The sequence below is a fragment of the Ochlerotatus camptorhynchus genome, unplaced genomic scaffold (assembly GCF_037179485.1).
Source record: "Ochlerotatus camptorhynchus isolate MF236.1 unplaced genomic scaffold, CSIRO-AGI_Acam_v1.1 ptg000021l, whole genome shotgun sequence".
In the NCBI taxonomy this organism is placed as follows: domain Eukaryota; kingdom Metazoa; phylum Arthropoda; class Insecta; order Diptera; family Culicidae; genus Ochlerotatus; species Ochlerotatus camptorhynchus.
Window position 1 is genome coordinate 1,168,531 of NW_027040513.1, and position 16,480 is coordinate 1,185,010.

Genomic DNA, 16,480 nt, shown 5'->3' on the forward strand with positions numbered 1-16,480 from the left:
AATAATTATAAACAATTATTCTTTTCTTCATGTTGGGAAGGTTTTGTATATGAAGATTTACATTTACAACTAGCTATAGAGCGGTGCCGGTGGTGTAGTGGTAAGCGTGATTACCTCTCACCCCAGTAGGCCTGGGTTCAATCCCAGTCGGCGCCGCCGGGATGTTCTGAGGCATAACATCTCTGATCACGCCTTCCTTCGGAAGAGAAGTAAAACCGTTGGTCCCCGGTTCATGAGTTGATGAGTCGATAGGTAGGGTCCAGGTGTGGGAGCTGCCTCCCTGGCGTCGGTAGCATTGGTGCTCAGCACGGAAAACAAGATCGACGGAAAACAAATCAAGGAAAAAAAAAAAAAAACTAGCTATAGGAAATTATCCCTGTTCCGACTTATGCTTCCATTGCCATTTTCAATCATTTTTCAGTGTGATCGTTTACGACCTCCAAATTAACTATTTACTATGTTGTTTCTATGAATATAGGGTTCAGGATCCAGAAAAATTAAGAAACAGTAGGAAAGTTGCAATTTATACCACATTTATAGAAAATATTATTCTTTCTCCCCATGTAAGCTAATGAGGTGCTAATGATATCTCTGACTGATGCAACCCGCTTTCTCCCTGTTAACTGGGGCCACATTATGGAACCAAGTCGAAACGACTGTTTTCATACAAGCGTTCATACGAAACTTTTCGACTTCCCCAATGAGGCCCATGAGCTAAAGGAGGTGACTTTGTCGTTCCACATCGAGATCGTTTTCGATGATAATGGCAAGACTTATTAGTACTTGACGTAGATACTACGTGTGTGACGCGTGCTTCTATCTAAAACCTTTGTGTTTAAACAACTAAACAATGCATTAGGTCCTAAGTAACATTGATCGGTACTCTTTATCGACTTTCCCTTTCGTTAATAACTTTGGAAAAGAACCGTTTCTTGCACTGTTTCTCGTATTAGAAGCTAGTTAATAGCGTTTTTCATCGATCTATGTGTTGAAAATATATGGGAATATCTTAACATAGTCACGAGGATGCAAAGAGAAAGTCAATGAAGAGAATCTGTCAATGTCACTTAGGACCTAATGCATTGTTCAGCTTGAATTGTTAAAAAGTATTTATGAGCAGGGTTTTCAATCGATAACCAACGATAACGTCTGCGTTAACGTACACACTAAGATTTTTTTACAGGAGTCAGTATTTTTTTACTGGGTTTTTGAATTACTGAAAAAGTCGGTATAAATTCAAATGAACGTTATCCGTAAGGAATCAATGAAATCGACCAATTTTATTTTCTATCATTAAATGGGGTTAACAGAACTAAGTATGTACAAGTTCAGAACAAATTTTCTCATTAATAAATTTTCCACAGATTTTTAAACTTTTACCGAACAGTTCCGCAATTCAAAAACTCGGTAAAACCGTACTGACTCGATTAGTGTGTATGAAATGCAAATTGATCATTGCAGACGTTAAAGGCGGGTATCGATTAGCAATCCTGCTCATGAGTAGTTAATTTATGAATCAATAAATACTTTACGTTGAAATCAGATTACATTTTAAATACACTCAAGTCTAATTCTCTTTAACACGATATTCTCTCTAACTCAGTAGAAATACAGGCCACTTCTACCACATTTCCCATGCAAAATTCCAAAATTTACCACCGTACCTCAAAATTCTTTCCTAACTGGTTGATCGCAAATAGGTATCTATTTAGAACGAGTTTACTGTAATAAGGTTTACCTTTATTTCGCTCTCTCGTTTTGTCCTTCTCTCTATATTTCATTCTCATTCTGTCTTATTATCATATTTGCTCACGTTACATCTGTCACCGCAAGAACGCTGATTGCGATTGATCAATATGTAAGCGTAAGTCCATATGCGGGAACATCGCTATGCCATATTTATATCTCGAGAAAAAAGTGAAGATATCTTAAAATGGATAAATTTATCTCCCTAGAGCCTTGAGGCTCACGAAATCCCGTGTTTACTTATAGTTTATGTTTACTTTATTTTAAAAAGCTCATCGTTCGGCATTTTGATTTTAAACCCCTTGTGCCACCTCTAAATGTCAACGGAAGAAACGATATTTTTTTTTAAATAAGCCCCACCCTACTGACTAGGCTATCTCAAATGAGGGACAAGTAAGGAACAAGCAAGAACAGCGAAAATACCACCAACAAGCATCAGAGGTCATAGTGCGGTTTTATGGAAGATGAATTGATTTCACTAGCAGCAACAATAACAATACCAATCATGTAGTTTTATGTCCAATTCGTATTCCATACTGCCTCTTTGAGAATATTGCTTTCGTTCGTTCCATTTTAGGATTCACGTATCGAAAGCGTACATAGTAACATCACACATATTGAGAGGAATATTCCCACCTATAAAGTCAGCGTCCGTAAACTATAGAAACTTCTTCACTTACGGAATCGAGAGGAGACATACTGAATTATTCAAATGCATTTTCGTTAGATGGTAGCATGTAGTGTAATTCAGCCCGTAGCTCTCTGCTCTAGGCAGCCCATATCCATTAATATAAACTTTTCTTAATTTAAATCATGCATAAAATAACTATTGTTGCCATAAAATTCGTTTTTCCACAGCAGCAACAAAACCAGCAGTACCGTCGGGGACCGAAATCCATACACCGAAGAAATGAAGCAAACTCGGTATTCTTTGGAATCTTTAGGCAGAAATCTCGAACTGCGATTTATGTTTTTTTCCAGAATAAAAGAAATCAAATTGAATAATTTCAATGATTTTTCCTGCTTTAAAACGTAAGCAGAACTTTCGAGTGTTACTGTTTTCGGGATTTTTGGCACCATGAACAAAATATACAATCACATTATTATTCCTTTTCTTAAAAGCTGATCATTTTTTTCCCACACCAATCTATTTGACCGGCTGATATTTTACTTTTACTAAAATTTTCTATATGGTCTAGCCTTATTTATCCCTCTACTATTTGCTGCATATTCCCTTGGACCAGCAAATGTTCTTCGCAAGTGTTAGGAAATGATTTTCCGAAATTCGGCCTGAATGCTTTCGGCCTAGTATGCCTTCTTTTTGTATGCCGTGTACGGATTTTGATGCTGTACAAACTTCAGTCCCCCACGGTAGAAGCAATTGCCAGGAGCACGGTTCGTTCCTTGAATGCACATCCCTATCTATACGGCTGGAAGCGCGTGCCTCAACTTGCATTATGGCACCACTTTTGTATTGCTTTATTTTCTACGGTTTAGTTGGCTACCGAGAAAAACACATATTGTGCAAGCAGAGAGGTGGTACACCAGCACACCCGTATGCTAAGGAAACTTTAGCACGACTCATAAAATGCTATTCTATGGTGGAACATGGGAACATGAGGCCTCAAGGAATAACAGAATATCTACGACCAAACTCTATTGATTTGTGGCTGATTCGAAGCTGAACCGTCTGTGGTTCTCGAAGCGACGAATCTGAGTCGAATAAGTCTTTCCCCTTTTGCATCGTTTCGAACTGAATAAATTCAGCCCCGGAGTCAAACAGAAAAGTTGCTCTATTTATCTTGGCACTAATAGAAATTGGTAGCTATTGTGTGGCTAAGTTTAATTAGCCTTTTGTTTTCCATCAGGACCGGGTGGGCATTAACGTGCACACCATTCGTCTCCATTACGAAAGAAAATTCAATTCCCACAGCGCAGCATGATAACAGTGAATTTCAATTCCCTTACAAAAGACCACACGATGGGATTCACCACGTGTCCATTGGAGAATATTTTTGTTTGTCAGAACGAGTGAACTGTACAACTGCAAGAATCCTATATTGTCACGTGCCACCCCAGTTCCCCATACCGGGCAGGCTGGTTTCAATGAAAACTTCCGTGTAAGGATGCTTTCGAAGGTTTTTTTTTTTGCTTCAGGTCATAGAGAACGGCCTTCTGTTGGTATGTATCATAACGATTTCAGCTTTATCACAATCAAGATTTATCTACTTTCGTATTCGGTTCGGCGAATGACAGGAAACGACGCACCAGTCACGTTCACACGTGTCTACCAGTCACAACGTTTAGGTTCATTTGGGAATATGGATGGCATTTATGAGCGCTTCGTGATGTTTACGATCGTTGGATTTAGTGGCGAGCAGCATTTTGTGACTTCGGGTCTGAACACAATAAGAGGTGCATTAACTTTTAGGAGCTTGTTGAAGTATTCCTGATACCTACCTGGTTTAAAGGACGAAGGACCGGATTAAAATACTACTGGTAGAAATTCGTCAAACTGGATTTAGGCAACTATCGGTCGTAGGTATTAGATGTTTATCTTAATATTTGGGATTGACTGAATACGATGTTAGAAAATATGGACGAAGGATTTTTTCCGATTGGAATTTAGATTCTGAAAAGAGTAACTGTCCGGGGTGCGGAAATATGGAAGAAACACCGAAGCACGTAGACTTTGTCGTCGAGAATGTCGTCAATGAAATAGGTTGAGCTGGGGGTGCTTGACATGTTGGCAGCAGGGAAGTGACGCAAATACTGTCAGAGCTGCAGCTAAAGTGGGCAGACGATCAGCGAATCAGCAACACCAGCTAGCTAAGCTAAAGAGAGGTTTATTAACAACACAGACTTTTTGAGGCAAGCCCCTTGAACTTTAGAATAATTTCCGCTTTATAATCCAGTAGCAAATATAAAACTGAAAATTCAATAATTGGAAAAATTTATTGAACTCAAAGATCGTAAGAAATTTTCCAAATCTTAGACATAATTGCATAACTGTCTCATTTTTTTTCGGAATTTTCATATAACATGGGACAGGAAGCGGATAAATTTCAAGATTTTTTTAAAGATTACGGGGGACCATCCATAAAAAGTGTAGCATATTTTCGACCATTTGAATTTGAATGTGACCCCTTCCCTCGTAGCATATATTTTATACCCAATACCAGGGCTGGTAGCAGGGCTGTCTTGCATCAACGTAAAGAGAGCAAAGTCAGTGATTAAAAATATTGTGTTACTATCTTCGTCGCACTCCAAGCAGCGCATGACAAATTCCGTATGAAGACAGTCCTCTTTCATTTACGTCGTGAAAAAAACTAGCTCAGTACGTTCTCTCTCTCTCTTAGATCGGTCGGTTACTCGGAAAGGAATAAAAACTGCACGTTTTAGTCAGTCGTTCCGTATTGTTTGACAAAAAATGATCATCGTTGTAAGCAACACAAAAAACTTAAAATTGGTACAAAACGGATTCGAACCACCAACGTTGAGAGTGTTAGGCTTGTGTTTTTTCCACTGGTCTATCAACGCCTAGGAGAATGATAAGGCTAAAGGAAAACAAGAAGCACTCATAGTGTGGTTACTAGTCTGCTCACATGAACGTTCGACGGTATTTGCTTTTTTTTTGTCCATGCATGATACAAAAAAAGAGAAGTGAAGGTAAAAGATGCGATAGGATTTGTTCAAAGGGTTTACTGTCGGCTTCTCTTCGTCAATGACGAAGGATGTATGGAAATGATGGTTTTTGTACCACGACAAGTTATTTTTTGGTTTTCGTCAAACGTCACTGACCAAACTGACCGTTACCAACTCTGGCTGGTAGCAATCACTTTTTCCTTTTTTAAGGTCAAGTCACTAAAGTCACTTTTTCTTGTAATCAGTCACTATTTTCAACTTTTTTAGCGTGAATTTATTTCAAGATTGATCATTCTTTGCTTTGTTACGTTTAATCGTTTTTCTCTATCTACAGGGTGTCGACTCATTTTTCTTAATAAAATTTCTTGAGTTTTCCAGGTTTTTCCAGAACTTTGTAACCGACCGTGCTCTAAGTGAGACGTTGCAAACACAGTGGCTTATGCGCCACTCTCGATAACGAGAGACCACTGGTCGTTTCTTTTCAGTTTGCCCGACTAAGCCTCTTTTTAGCATGAGCAACGTTCTCAAAGGGAAATTTCCGAACGGTACTGGATTATGAACGCAGCCAAACTGTAACGAATAATTTGACCGATCAAGATGACGGAATTCTTTCCGAATAAAGCATTGTGGATCTGTGCTAAGTGAACTCTGGATCAAAGCAAGGTGAAACGTAACACAAGAGTATACCTGGGTGGACTGTAATTACCACAGGGCTATGGTTTTAGGAAATGAAGATAAAAGTAACGGATAGTTTGAATTCATTTATGTATTATTCTTTTTTCGTAAATTCATTGGATGTGAGTGTAAGTGTTGTAATGTGTGTGTACATGGCCATGATTCACATACCTAGGATGGATTATAGACCTTTTTGACGTTTAATCGTCGTTCTCTATCTAGCACACAGGGATGAATGGATGGTTTGTTTTCCCACTAATCTGTTTCCCTCTTGCTCGCACTCCTTCAATTTAAATGATGCATTAGTGTGCGCCGATTAAACGTCAAAAAGCTCTATATGTTGCTCCGGTGACTGCAGTCGAGAGGTACACGAACAGCGTGCGATGTTTCGCGGTCACCGTGTAAAGGCAGTTTTCACCAACCGGCGTCTGCGAGTAGTGCACCCGTGCAAAGTGGCCGAATTAAAGATGCGGGAAAAGGTGTCGACTGGGGTTCCGAAACTCTACCGGATCGTCTCTAAGAGGGAGCCAACGTGCCTCACCGGATGGCCTTCGCATACTCTGTTTCTGCTACACAGCCACCACGGGACGAAATGAAACAGCCTCGTCGAGAGCCGCACAACAGGTCGGATAGGCCACTTTTCCCGTTTAGCTACCAATGTAAGGCGGGCCTGTACATGCACTTCGTGGGTCGTGACGTGACGCAAAATGGCCGTCTAATTTTTGGGAAGGGCTTTAAGCCCGTATAAAAAGCGTCCGTTGGACGCTGTGGTCCAACAACAATACCGAATTAGATTTTAATTACGAAAATGAATTCATTTAAAATTACCTTGAGTTTTTTCTATGAAACCGCACAAGAGCGGAGTTTTCATCTCTTGTTGTATTACCAATCAAGAACTGTATCTATAAACGAGGAAAAAATACCACTTGTTAAAACACATCACCTTAATTAATAACTGAATAAAATAAATAAAGACGCACTGAGACTAACTTCCACCCTATAATTCCGACAAAAATGAAATGGACGATTAAATCAAAAAGATTTAGTTGACCCCTCAAATTTCATTAGTCATGCTCAGTTACAAATACTACTTAAGGTCAGGTCTGTCAAAGGTAAACCTATCATTACATTTGAAAGCCCTCTAACATTTCAATACAATACCAGAGAGTATCATCGAATTATTTCATTAATTCAAATTTGCATTGGAAACGATTCTTTAGATTTTTAAAATTGACATAAATTTCAAAAATATTTATTGTCATTTTATTTTTGCATTGGAAATGTTACCTTTCATTTGAAAACTGATCCAACCAAGTGATTTTAAGTGTTTACTGCAGATAATGAAAAAAATACTATGAATGATATTCAACGAGAAACATTACAACTTTAACGGATAAATTTCAGGATTATAATAGGAAAGCTATTTTTAAAATGCTTTCAAAATATGTTTTTTTATGGATGATCAAAAACAACAGTAATTAACCCAAACATTTTTAAGGCATGGAAATCAGTTAAAAAAAAAAAACAACTTAATAATCAAATTCATTGAATGTTGAAGCTTAGCAGTTACTTAATTTCTCACTTTAATATTTAACTTTATTTAAGTAAGTCCAAGATCTAAAAATATGCAATGTCTTGTAGTTTCGTATTCCATGTGCAAGTTCAAGATATTGAAAATTTTCAAAGTGCCTGAATTAAGGAAAACATTAAATGATTTATTTCAAGTTCGTAATTAACCTTATGCAAGATTAGAGATCTTCATTGCAGGCCCATTAACTTCACAAAAATTGTAGAAACTTTGAGGAAGTTCTGAGGAAAGAAAGGAAATGCTGAGAATTTCAGTGACTGCGGGATCCTAAGATCGGTTCTTTTAACATCGGAAAATTTTCAGGAACTTTTATGAAGTTCCTAGAATTTCAGAGCACATCACAAGTGTTGAGCGAACTTGAGAAATATACGTTGAGGGTTATTGTGCATTTTTTTAAGAAGTTCTAAGCACCTCATAGAAGCTAGATCTAGAGATGTTTGGGGAATTTCAGATCTTAAGAGCAGTTCCCATGACTTTAGCTAAGACTTTTTGGAGCAGTTTAAAGGTGTATAATCGTAAATTTAGACAAATTGAGAACCCTTAAGATGTTACAAGAATTTCAGGGAAATACAGAGACCATCAAAGAATTTATGAAACCTTCAGAAATACTTCAAAAACTTCACAGAAGTCCAAAAAATTTCAGGGAAATTTATATTCAATATAATTGAGAGCTTTAGGGAAGCTTCGAGAACATCAAGTCAGATCAGAGAATTAAATAATTTCAAGGAAATTGTAGAAACCTTAAAGAATTTCCGGAAACTTCAGCAAAGCTCCGATAGAATTTCTGGAACGTGATAAAAATTATATGAACATCCGAAAAACGTGATCGTATTTTAAGGGTGCTATAGAATTTAGATGGTTTCATGAGAACTTCAGTGAAAATCATAAAACTATATTAATCATTTCGCTCTAATTCCACAAAAATTGTGGGAGCACAAAAGTTCCAAAAATTTAGAAAAACTTCGAAAACTTCACAGAAGCATTTTTAGAACTTCATAGAAGTCCAATTACTCTTCCAGATGATACAGTTGGTTTGCCTGGGTGAAAATTCATCCACGAGAAATGGACGTTTAAACTAATTGTTTTCATAAATGGCTCATTGACACTTTTTACATGTTCGCCTGAGAGAAATCTTCAAGATCCTAAAAAAAAGAATAAAATTCTGACCCCTGAAAAATGTTCAGGGTAATAATAATTCAAAGAATTTTAAAATAATTTTTTTCTAGAATACCTATGAACATTTGAGAACAGTTCAAAAAGAAATGAACTGTTAAGGAGGATTCAAACAGAACTCCAACATAGTTCTGAGATAAAGTGCTAAGGACTTCTTGCATAAATTCCCATGAATTTCAAGAGAGAAGAAAAAAGGGTTCCGAATAGAAATTCTTGGTTATTCTTAGAAGAATTCAAAGGGGGTTGTGAGGAGAACTTCAAGGAGAATTGCTTGCTGATTTTGAGAAGAATTGTATAAGGATCGTGAGTAGAATAGTAGGTAAATTTTAATGAACAGGGAGTTATGCTGAAAATTCAAAGTGAATTATAAATCAAATTTAAAGGGTGTTCAGAAAATAATTTCAATGGAATTTCGAAAAAAATACCAAAGGAATCGTATGCTAAGGAAATCTCCAGAAATATATAGGAAAGTTTAAAATAAATTCTAATTAATGTTTCCAAGAGAATTCCACCGATTTAACATGATATTTGGATTAGGGATTGATAGAAGTTTATTTGACTAAAGTTTAAAGAAAATATTGAAAAGATTTCAAAAGTAATCGAGACCTCAGGATAGCTTCAAAGGTTTCTTAAAAAGTTTCAAGAATATTTTTAGGAGAGTTTCAAGGGAATTCCAAGGAGAATTTTAAGGAGAGTTACGAGGAGAGTTTTCTGATATGGTTATGAAAAATAGCATAATACTTCTGAGCAGAAACTCAAGGTAAATAAATAAACAAATAAATAAATAAATTAGAGAGGATGCAAAACAAACTGCTTTGGCAACCTATGCCTAGGTGATTTCTAGCAACACTGGCAATGCAATCAAGATAGGCGCTGCTGGATTGGCTATGGCTTTGACAGTTCATTTGGCTCACAACCAGCCAGTCCGCTCCTCTCTTATACTAAATCTTCTCCAGTTTTCATGATTCCCCGGTTCGCTGGTCACCCTAATTGAACTTTTTTTTTATTGTAATAACTACAACTCGTTGTAGGTCATTCGTGGCTACTCCGGGGGATGAAATTTGAACTCGTGACCATCAGTGTGAGAGCTATGGATGCTAAATACGGCGTTAGGCCCGTTCTATGTTGTTTTCCTTTCTGAATGCGAACGTTCTTACACTAGCAAAGCAAGAGATAAAGTTTTACAGTAGTTCGAGAATAATGTTAAACATTTTGAAAGGTTAATGGGGGTTGCTACAGTTCGTTAAGGCCTACTAAATGAAAATGAAAACAGTTACGTTGATATTGAAAGCCCCTTTTGTTACTCTTATTGCATTGGTATTTCCGTTTTAGGGAAAATAATTGACAGCCACAGCATGCTATTAAAGCTGACATTCTGACACCAAATGTTATTTTTTTCTGAATTGACAATACTAAATTTCAGTTTCACTCGTAGAATGGTCAAAAATTGGAGTTGGAGTATTGGGGGAGTTTTTGTTAAAGCTATCTAGTTAATTCACAGTTCTCAGATCAATTATCGTCCAAATAATGTAAGAAAATAATTGAAGAAATGAAGAAAATAATCCAAATAATGTAAGAAAATGTAATAGCCCAAGGCTTCGAAATAATTGGCTTCGCAGATGATATAGTCATAATTGTACGAGGCAAATATGATTGTATTATCGCTAACAGAATGCAAATTGCTTTAAATTTTGTCTCATCGTGGTGTGATAGGGAAGGATTAAACAATCCTTCTAAAACTACTATCGTGCCATTTACCCGAAGGAAGAAATTTTCATTAGACAACATAAGATTGAAAGGCACACTTTTGGAACTTTCTAATGCTGTCAAATATCTTGGAGTAATCCTCGATAGTAAACTTAATTGGAATATGCATCTAGAGCAGGCAATAAACAAAGCTTCTAATGCTCTATGGATATGCAAAAGAACATTCGGTAAACAGTGGGGACTGAAACCGAAAATGATCCATTGGATTTACTCGGTAATTGTGAAACCCAGGATTACTTATGGTGCATTGGTCTGGTGGCCAAAAACAAAAGAGAGTGTTGCTCAGAGAAAGTTAGAAAAACTCCAAAGGTTAGCAACTCTCTCAATAACAGGTGCAATGAGAGTTACCCCATCGAAGGCATTGGATGCTTTACTTTATATGCTACCATTGCATCAATTTGTACAATTAGAAGCGGAAAAGTGTGCTCTAAGGATTACAAGGTCAGTGAAACTCTTTGAAGGAGACCTTAGAGGACATCTTAGGATTCTTAAAACTGTTAGTATCAACTCTCTAGTAAGGAACAACGAACACTGGATGAAGAAAAGATACAATTTCAATCGACTTTTTCAAGTAGTTGACCCTGGGCGTAATTCATGGCAATTTGGTGGCCCGGTTCTTCGTCCAGGATCGATTGTTTTTTATACAGATGGTTCAAGATTGAACAATCAAGTGGGAGCAGAAGTAACTGGCCCAGGGTTAGAAATATCGGTTCCTATGGGCAGACTGTGTTCCAAGCTGAAATCCATCAATTTTAGAGTGTTCCATTATATGTTTGCGTAGAAACTATAAGAGTTCAAATATATGCGTCATGTCCGACAGTCAAGCTGCTCTAAATGCTTTAAAGTCGGCGACATGTACATCAAAACTTGTCTGGGAGTCAAAAATTGTCTTGTCATAATCAAGTCAACTTATATTGGGTTCCTGGTCATTGCGGGATTGAGGGAAATGAAAGAGCTGATGCACTAGCAAGACTCGGATCTTCTCATAAGTTCATCGGGCCAGAGTCCTTTTGTGGCTTATCGGCTGCATCTCTTAGAATGGAGCTAAAAGCGTGGGAATCTTCAAAAGTGGAGGAAAACTTGAAGAACACTTCTATTGCTAGGCAGTCGAAGCGATTCATTAATCCAAACATTTCTGTGACCCACAAAATCCTGGAACTTTCTAAGAAAGATCTTAGTATCTATGCAGGCCTTATAACAGGCCATTGTCCGAGCCGTTATCACTTGAAGCTGATTGGAAAACTTCAAGATGATGTATGTCGCTTCTGTGGCATAGAAAAGGAAGACTCGGAACATTTGCTATGCCACTGTCCGGCAATTTTCAATAAAAGGCGTAAGTTCTTCGACAATGGGATAATAGAACCCTTTGACATTTGGAGAACAACTCCCAGTACGGCAGTGCACTTTATTCGAAGTATAATGCCGTGCTGGGATCAAACGATGGCGATCACACCTAATAATAGTGATACGGCATCTCGATATAGCTAAAGAAAAAAAAATGGGGAATATATCACAATAGATCAGAAAAATGACAAGGAAAAGAAAAATAAGATGAATCGGCGCCGGTGGTGTAGTGGTAAGCGTGATTGCCTTTCAGGTACTCAGTACGGAAAACAAGATCGACGGAAACAAATCAAGGAAAAAAAGTTATTATGATGTGGATTTAGATTCACAGCATCTGTTGCTAATAATTATGAGATAATCACATAATTATCGATACAACATAAAATTTATAGCCCATCATTTCGCATCAAAAATATGATTGATAACATAACAACATCACTCCGCCACGACACACTCACATTTATCACCTCATCCAATAAGCTCTTTGCGAACCTCACTCACCCAAATTGAATACAAATGTATGCTACTGTCTATCATCTGACGGCAAAGGTGCTGTGATACCTCTCTCAGGTGTCATAACCATCATCATCGTCCTTTTTTTTGCCGTATCTCCATCGATAACCAACGACTGCCAACGACACACCAAGCAACATCACGGCGACACATAATAATATGTAATTTGGTAAGTGATCGGTAAGTGCGGTTCAGACTGCTCCCAAAGGTGATACTTAACTGTTCAATGGCTTCATTGCTCAAGCATCACTCCAAATGTAGTACGAAATATAGAACTTTGAGATACTGTTCTGAGCTCCTACCTCATTCATTATCGGGACGAAGTTTCTGACAGCTAAACTTACTCAACCCGTCCACCTTGCTAAGCGAAAGAACAGAACGTGCAGAAAGTCTCGCCCCACCACGGTTAGAACGTGACAAGTGAAAATTCGAAAAATTGCTGACGGCTTAAACTATTTATTATTTGCGACAGCTGCTGCTGCAGACAGCTCCAAGAGCACAGCAACGAACACATGTACATACCACATCGGACCCGGAAACCAGTAGAACGCCAAACGGCCTCTGCCATTCCAGCACAAAGTGCCAGCGCTCAACTGACTATGAACGGGATGGAACTTGGGGGGGGGGGCTACATAAAATAGAGTCATTGGGGAAAACGTCACCCACCCTGCGCTCTCTCCGAAACTCATTTAGTCGGAAAATTAGGTTATGCATTTCGGAACGAATGCTTGGTCCCACTAGGATCGACATCTCTTTCTATCAGCTGAGCTTTCGTCCGCATACATAGCGAAAGCCTACAAAGCTATGTGGGAACAGATGTTTTACCGTGTCTATCCGGCCGAAGCTGCTGACTTTACATTTCCAGCATGTCATTGAAGCGGTGAATTTAAATAAAATATTAGGTTTCCGCATGGTCGCCACCCACCAGAATACATCTTTTTCTGTCAATGAATATCATTTCTTTTTGGATGGCTTCTTTTGCTTTCAGGATAGCTATGTGTGGAAAAGCGCTCACTCTTTCTCCTTTCGTTCGTATTCCTTTCAGATCAAAGACATCACCCGTGCCATCAAGAAGGCAGTCGTTGCCGGCTCGTTGGACGAAGTTCGCTCGAAAGCAGCGGAAAAATTCGGACGTCCTGAACTGCCCAACATCCACCTAGACTCGGACGGGACCGAGGTGGACGACGAAGACTACTTCCAAACGCTGGAACCCAACGCTGAACTGATAGTCGTCTTCCCCGGTGAACAGTGGATTGATGTAAGTATTGCTGGAAAGTTTCACGTGTATTGAAAGCTTTCCCCATCAGCATAGCCATACTGGAAAACTTATATTCATCGGTGATCAATTTCCCCCCGGTCCCTTCTCAGCACTCAACAATTTAGCATTCCAAAGCACAAAGTTATCCTTTAGTCACACAACACAAGTTTTTCCAAGATCCGTCGACATGGGTCTGAAGTGTTATCACCATGAAGGTTAAGTCTTATCGTTCCCTTTGGCTGTTCAGATTTGCCGTAACCTTACCGGTGCGGTTACTGTACCGGTTGCATCAATGCCACGCGCTGTAATCTAAATTTCACTTTACGAAGGCATAAAACTTTGCTCCTTTTCCGAGCACACACACAACCTGTCAAAAGTCAGTTGGAAGAAGATAAAGCATGATGGGGAATTCTGGCAGACAAGCAGGTGCTTACGTGAGAGAAAAATGCGATGGATGTTTACACAAACTTGATCAACTGAGGAGGCATCTTACAACTTGTGAAATTCTTGAAAGATGCAGACAAGGACCAGAGTGATTGGCACGAGTGGAGCGAACCTGTCCTGGCAGTAGAAGTAGCATATTTGTGTTAATTGTTGAAGAGAGTTTGTAGTAATTAAGTGAATCAACGCAGCAATTTCGCAAATCAACAAACTAGTCTAGTATTTAATTATTTTCAATTTTATTTGCATTTGGATGATAGCTCTGCGTTTTATTCTTAAACTACACAGTTTTGTTATTATTAATGTACTGATTTATTATTAAATTAGTTGTTTATAAATATTATTTGTCTCTTGTTATTTATTTTTGCCCTCCCTTCGACCTATTTGCGTCATGTCGGACATAAAATGAAAATAATATTAGCAAAGAAATATCAAGAACCTAAATGTAGGCGACAGTGTTTGCAAAATCAGAAATCAATTGATATGTTTCCGCTCTCATGCCCTCGCAATATCACGCGTGATATTGGAACAAAATATCATGCTTCATATTGATTTTACAAGCTCCTTTGATATTGCGAGACTATTCACAACGTGCAAAAATCAAGCTGAGAGCTGACTCGACACAAACATGATTCCGTTCCACATCGTTTTCTTAGAAAGAGAAAGCATAGTTTGCCATCTCTTTTTCATCTTCACCGATGGCATACGCGAAGGGACTGCTGCAAGCCTTTATAGAAGTTTCGGTTGCATTCGAGTGTAAAGCAAAAATCATTAAACTCAATCTCACCACAGTTTGGTGAGATTTATGGTTGGTTAGTTTTGTTAGCTTGATATTCCGAGCTGCGTTATCACAGCTTGCAAAATCAACCGCAGTTGTTTGCTTGTTGATTTTTGTCTACGAAAATCACGCGTGATCTTGGACGTTGGTGAGATTTGATTTTTTGATATTTTCCCAACACTGCACTATGGGGCATTTTCATACAACCAGGCGGTCAAAAATATTTCTATAATTTTTTCACAATTTCTGCTATTATTCTTGCTTTGTTTGATCAATATAAGGTGTGCGTTATCACTTTTCAACATTTTCACGACCAACTTTTGAAAAGGGCCTAACTTTTGATTAATTAAAATTTAATTTTTACGATTTTATAATGGTTACAGTTTCAAGCTTGTTTTCAGAGAATAAAATCTATTGAACAAAGACAACCTACCATGGTTTTATTTGGGGGAACACCGTAAAAAATAAAAATAAACCTTTTTTTTTGGAAATATGGTTATTTTTTTTTCAACAAATCTTCTGTAAAAAAAATACAAAAAGCCATGATACAATAATCAAAATAAAATATGTTTCAACGAATTTCTTTTTATTCCTCTGTTACAATATCATTATGAACAAATTCTTCTTCAATTTCATCGACTGCTTTCATAAGTTCCTCCAAGGCATTGAAGTTATTAGTATCGACTACTGAATCACTTGCAGAATTTTCAAATATCATGAAACTTTTCACAATGTCGGGATAATCCAGAGATACTTTTTTCTGTCGTCTTTTTGCCATCCAAATGGAACTGATCAGTGGGTCCGATTCATTAATGGCACGAATAAAGACATCATGTAAATTTTCTACTCTTGATCGTTTTCTTGCATGATGGGTTCGATATTTTTTCAATTGTTTATGTTGACTTTCTGCTGCCTCTTCCGCTAATGAACCAAGTGGTGCTGGTGAATGTATGATTATTTCTCCGGCATGAGCGAGAACTTTATGCACGGTTGCAGGAATTTTGTACCAATCATACAATTTAAGATAGAGCCTATATGTTTCCTTGCAATATGCATCAAATTTTGTATCAACTGCTTCTTTATCGATGACGCGACGTTTTCCTCTTTCACTCAAATCCAAGAAAGGTTTTGAAGGTCGTCCACGTTTTGTTCCAGAGATTGAGGCAACACATTGCTCCTGTTCGATGAATTCCTCGATGCCAAATTCTCCATCAAGCCAATTCCGAAAATACGACTCAAATCGCTCTTTCGTGCGATTAGCTTCATGCCATTTGTTGATGTATTTAGTAACGATTTTATGGATCTTTTCATCGAGACGTTTACGTTTTTCCACCGAGATGTTATAATTTTCACAAATGAATTCAATGGCTCTGTGAACATTGTCACTATGGCTTAATTTTGCGTCTAATATATTAATAGTGGTTCTATTATCCATGCTCACACTTGGTCTCAACCGTAAATTTGAATTACACTGTAGTAGTTTAAAAAAAAGCTACACAAAATACACTATGGCTTCAAATTGACACTACAGTAGGTTAAGCACAGACTTAGG

General features: G+C 37.9%; 2 protein-coding genes across 2 annotated transcripts in view; both read left to right on the forward strand.

Annotated features, from left to right (window-relative positions):
* Rpb10 (DNA-directed RNA polymerases I, II, and III subunit Rpb10) overlaps positions 1-16,480 on the forward strand; it is a 195,449-nt gene that overhangs the window by 81,014 nt on the left and 97,955 nt on the right. The gene's annotated exons all lie outside the window — the stretch shown is intronic.
* The window catches only part of LOC135704023 (DNA fragmentation factor subunit alpha-like), a 127,346-nt gene that overhangs the window by 80,108 nt on the left and 30,758 nt on the right, over positions 1-16,480 (forward strand). The window contains exon 2 of the mRNA XM_065225389.1: positions 13,497-13,709. Within this exon, the coding sequence (XP_065081461.1) occupies positions 13,497-13,709 (213 nt within the window). The remainder of the gene's footprint in view (positions 1-13,496; positions 13,710-16,480) is intronic.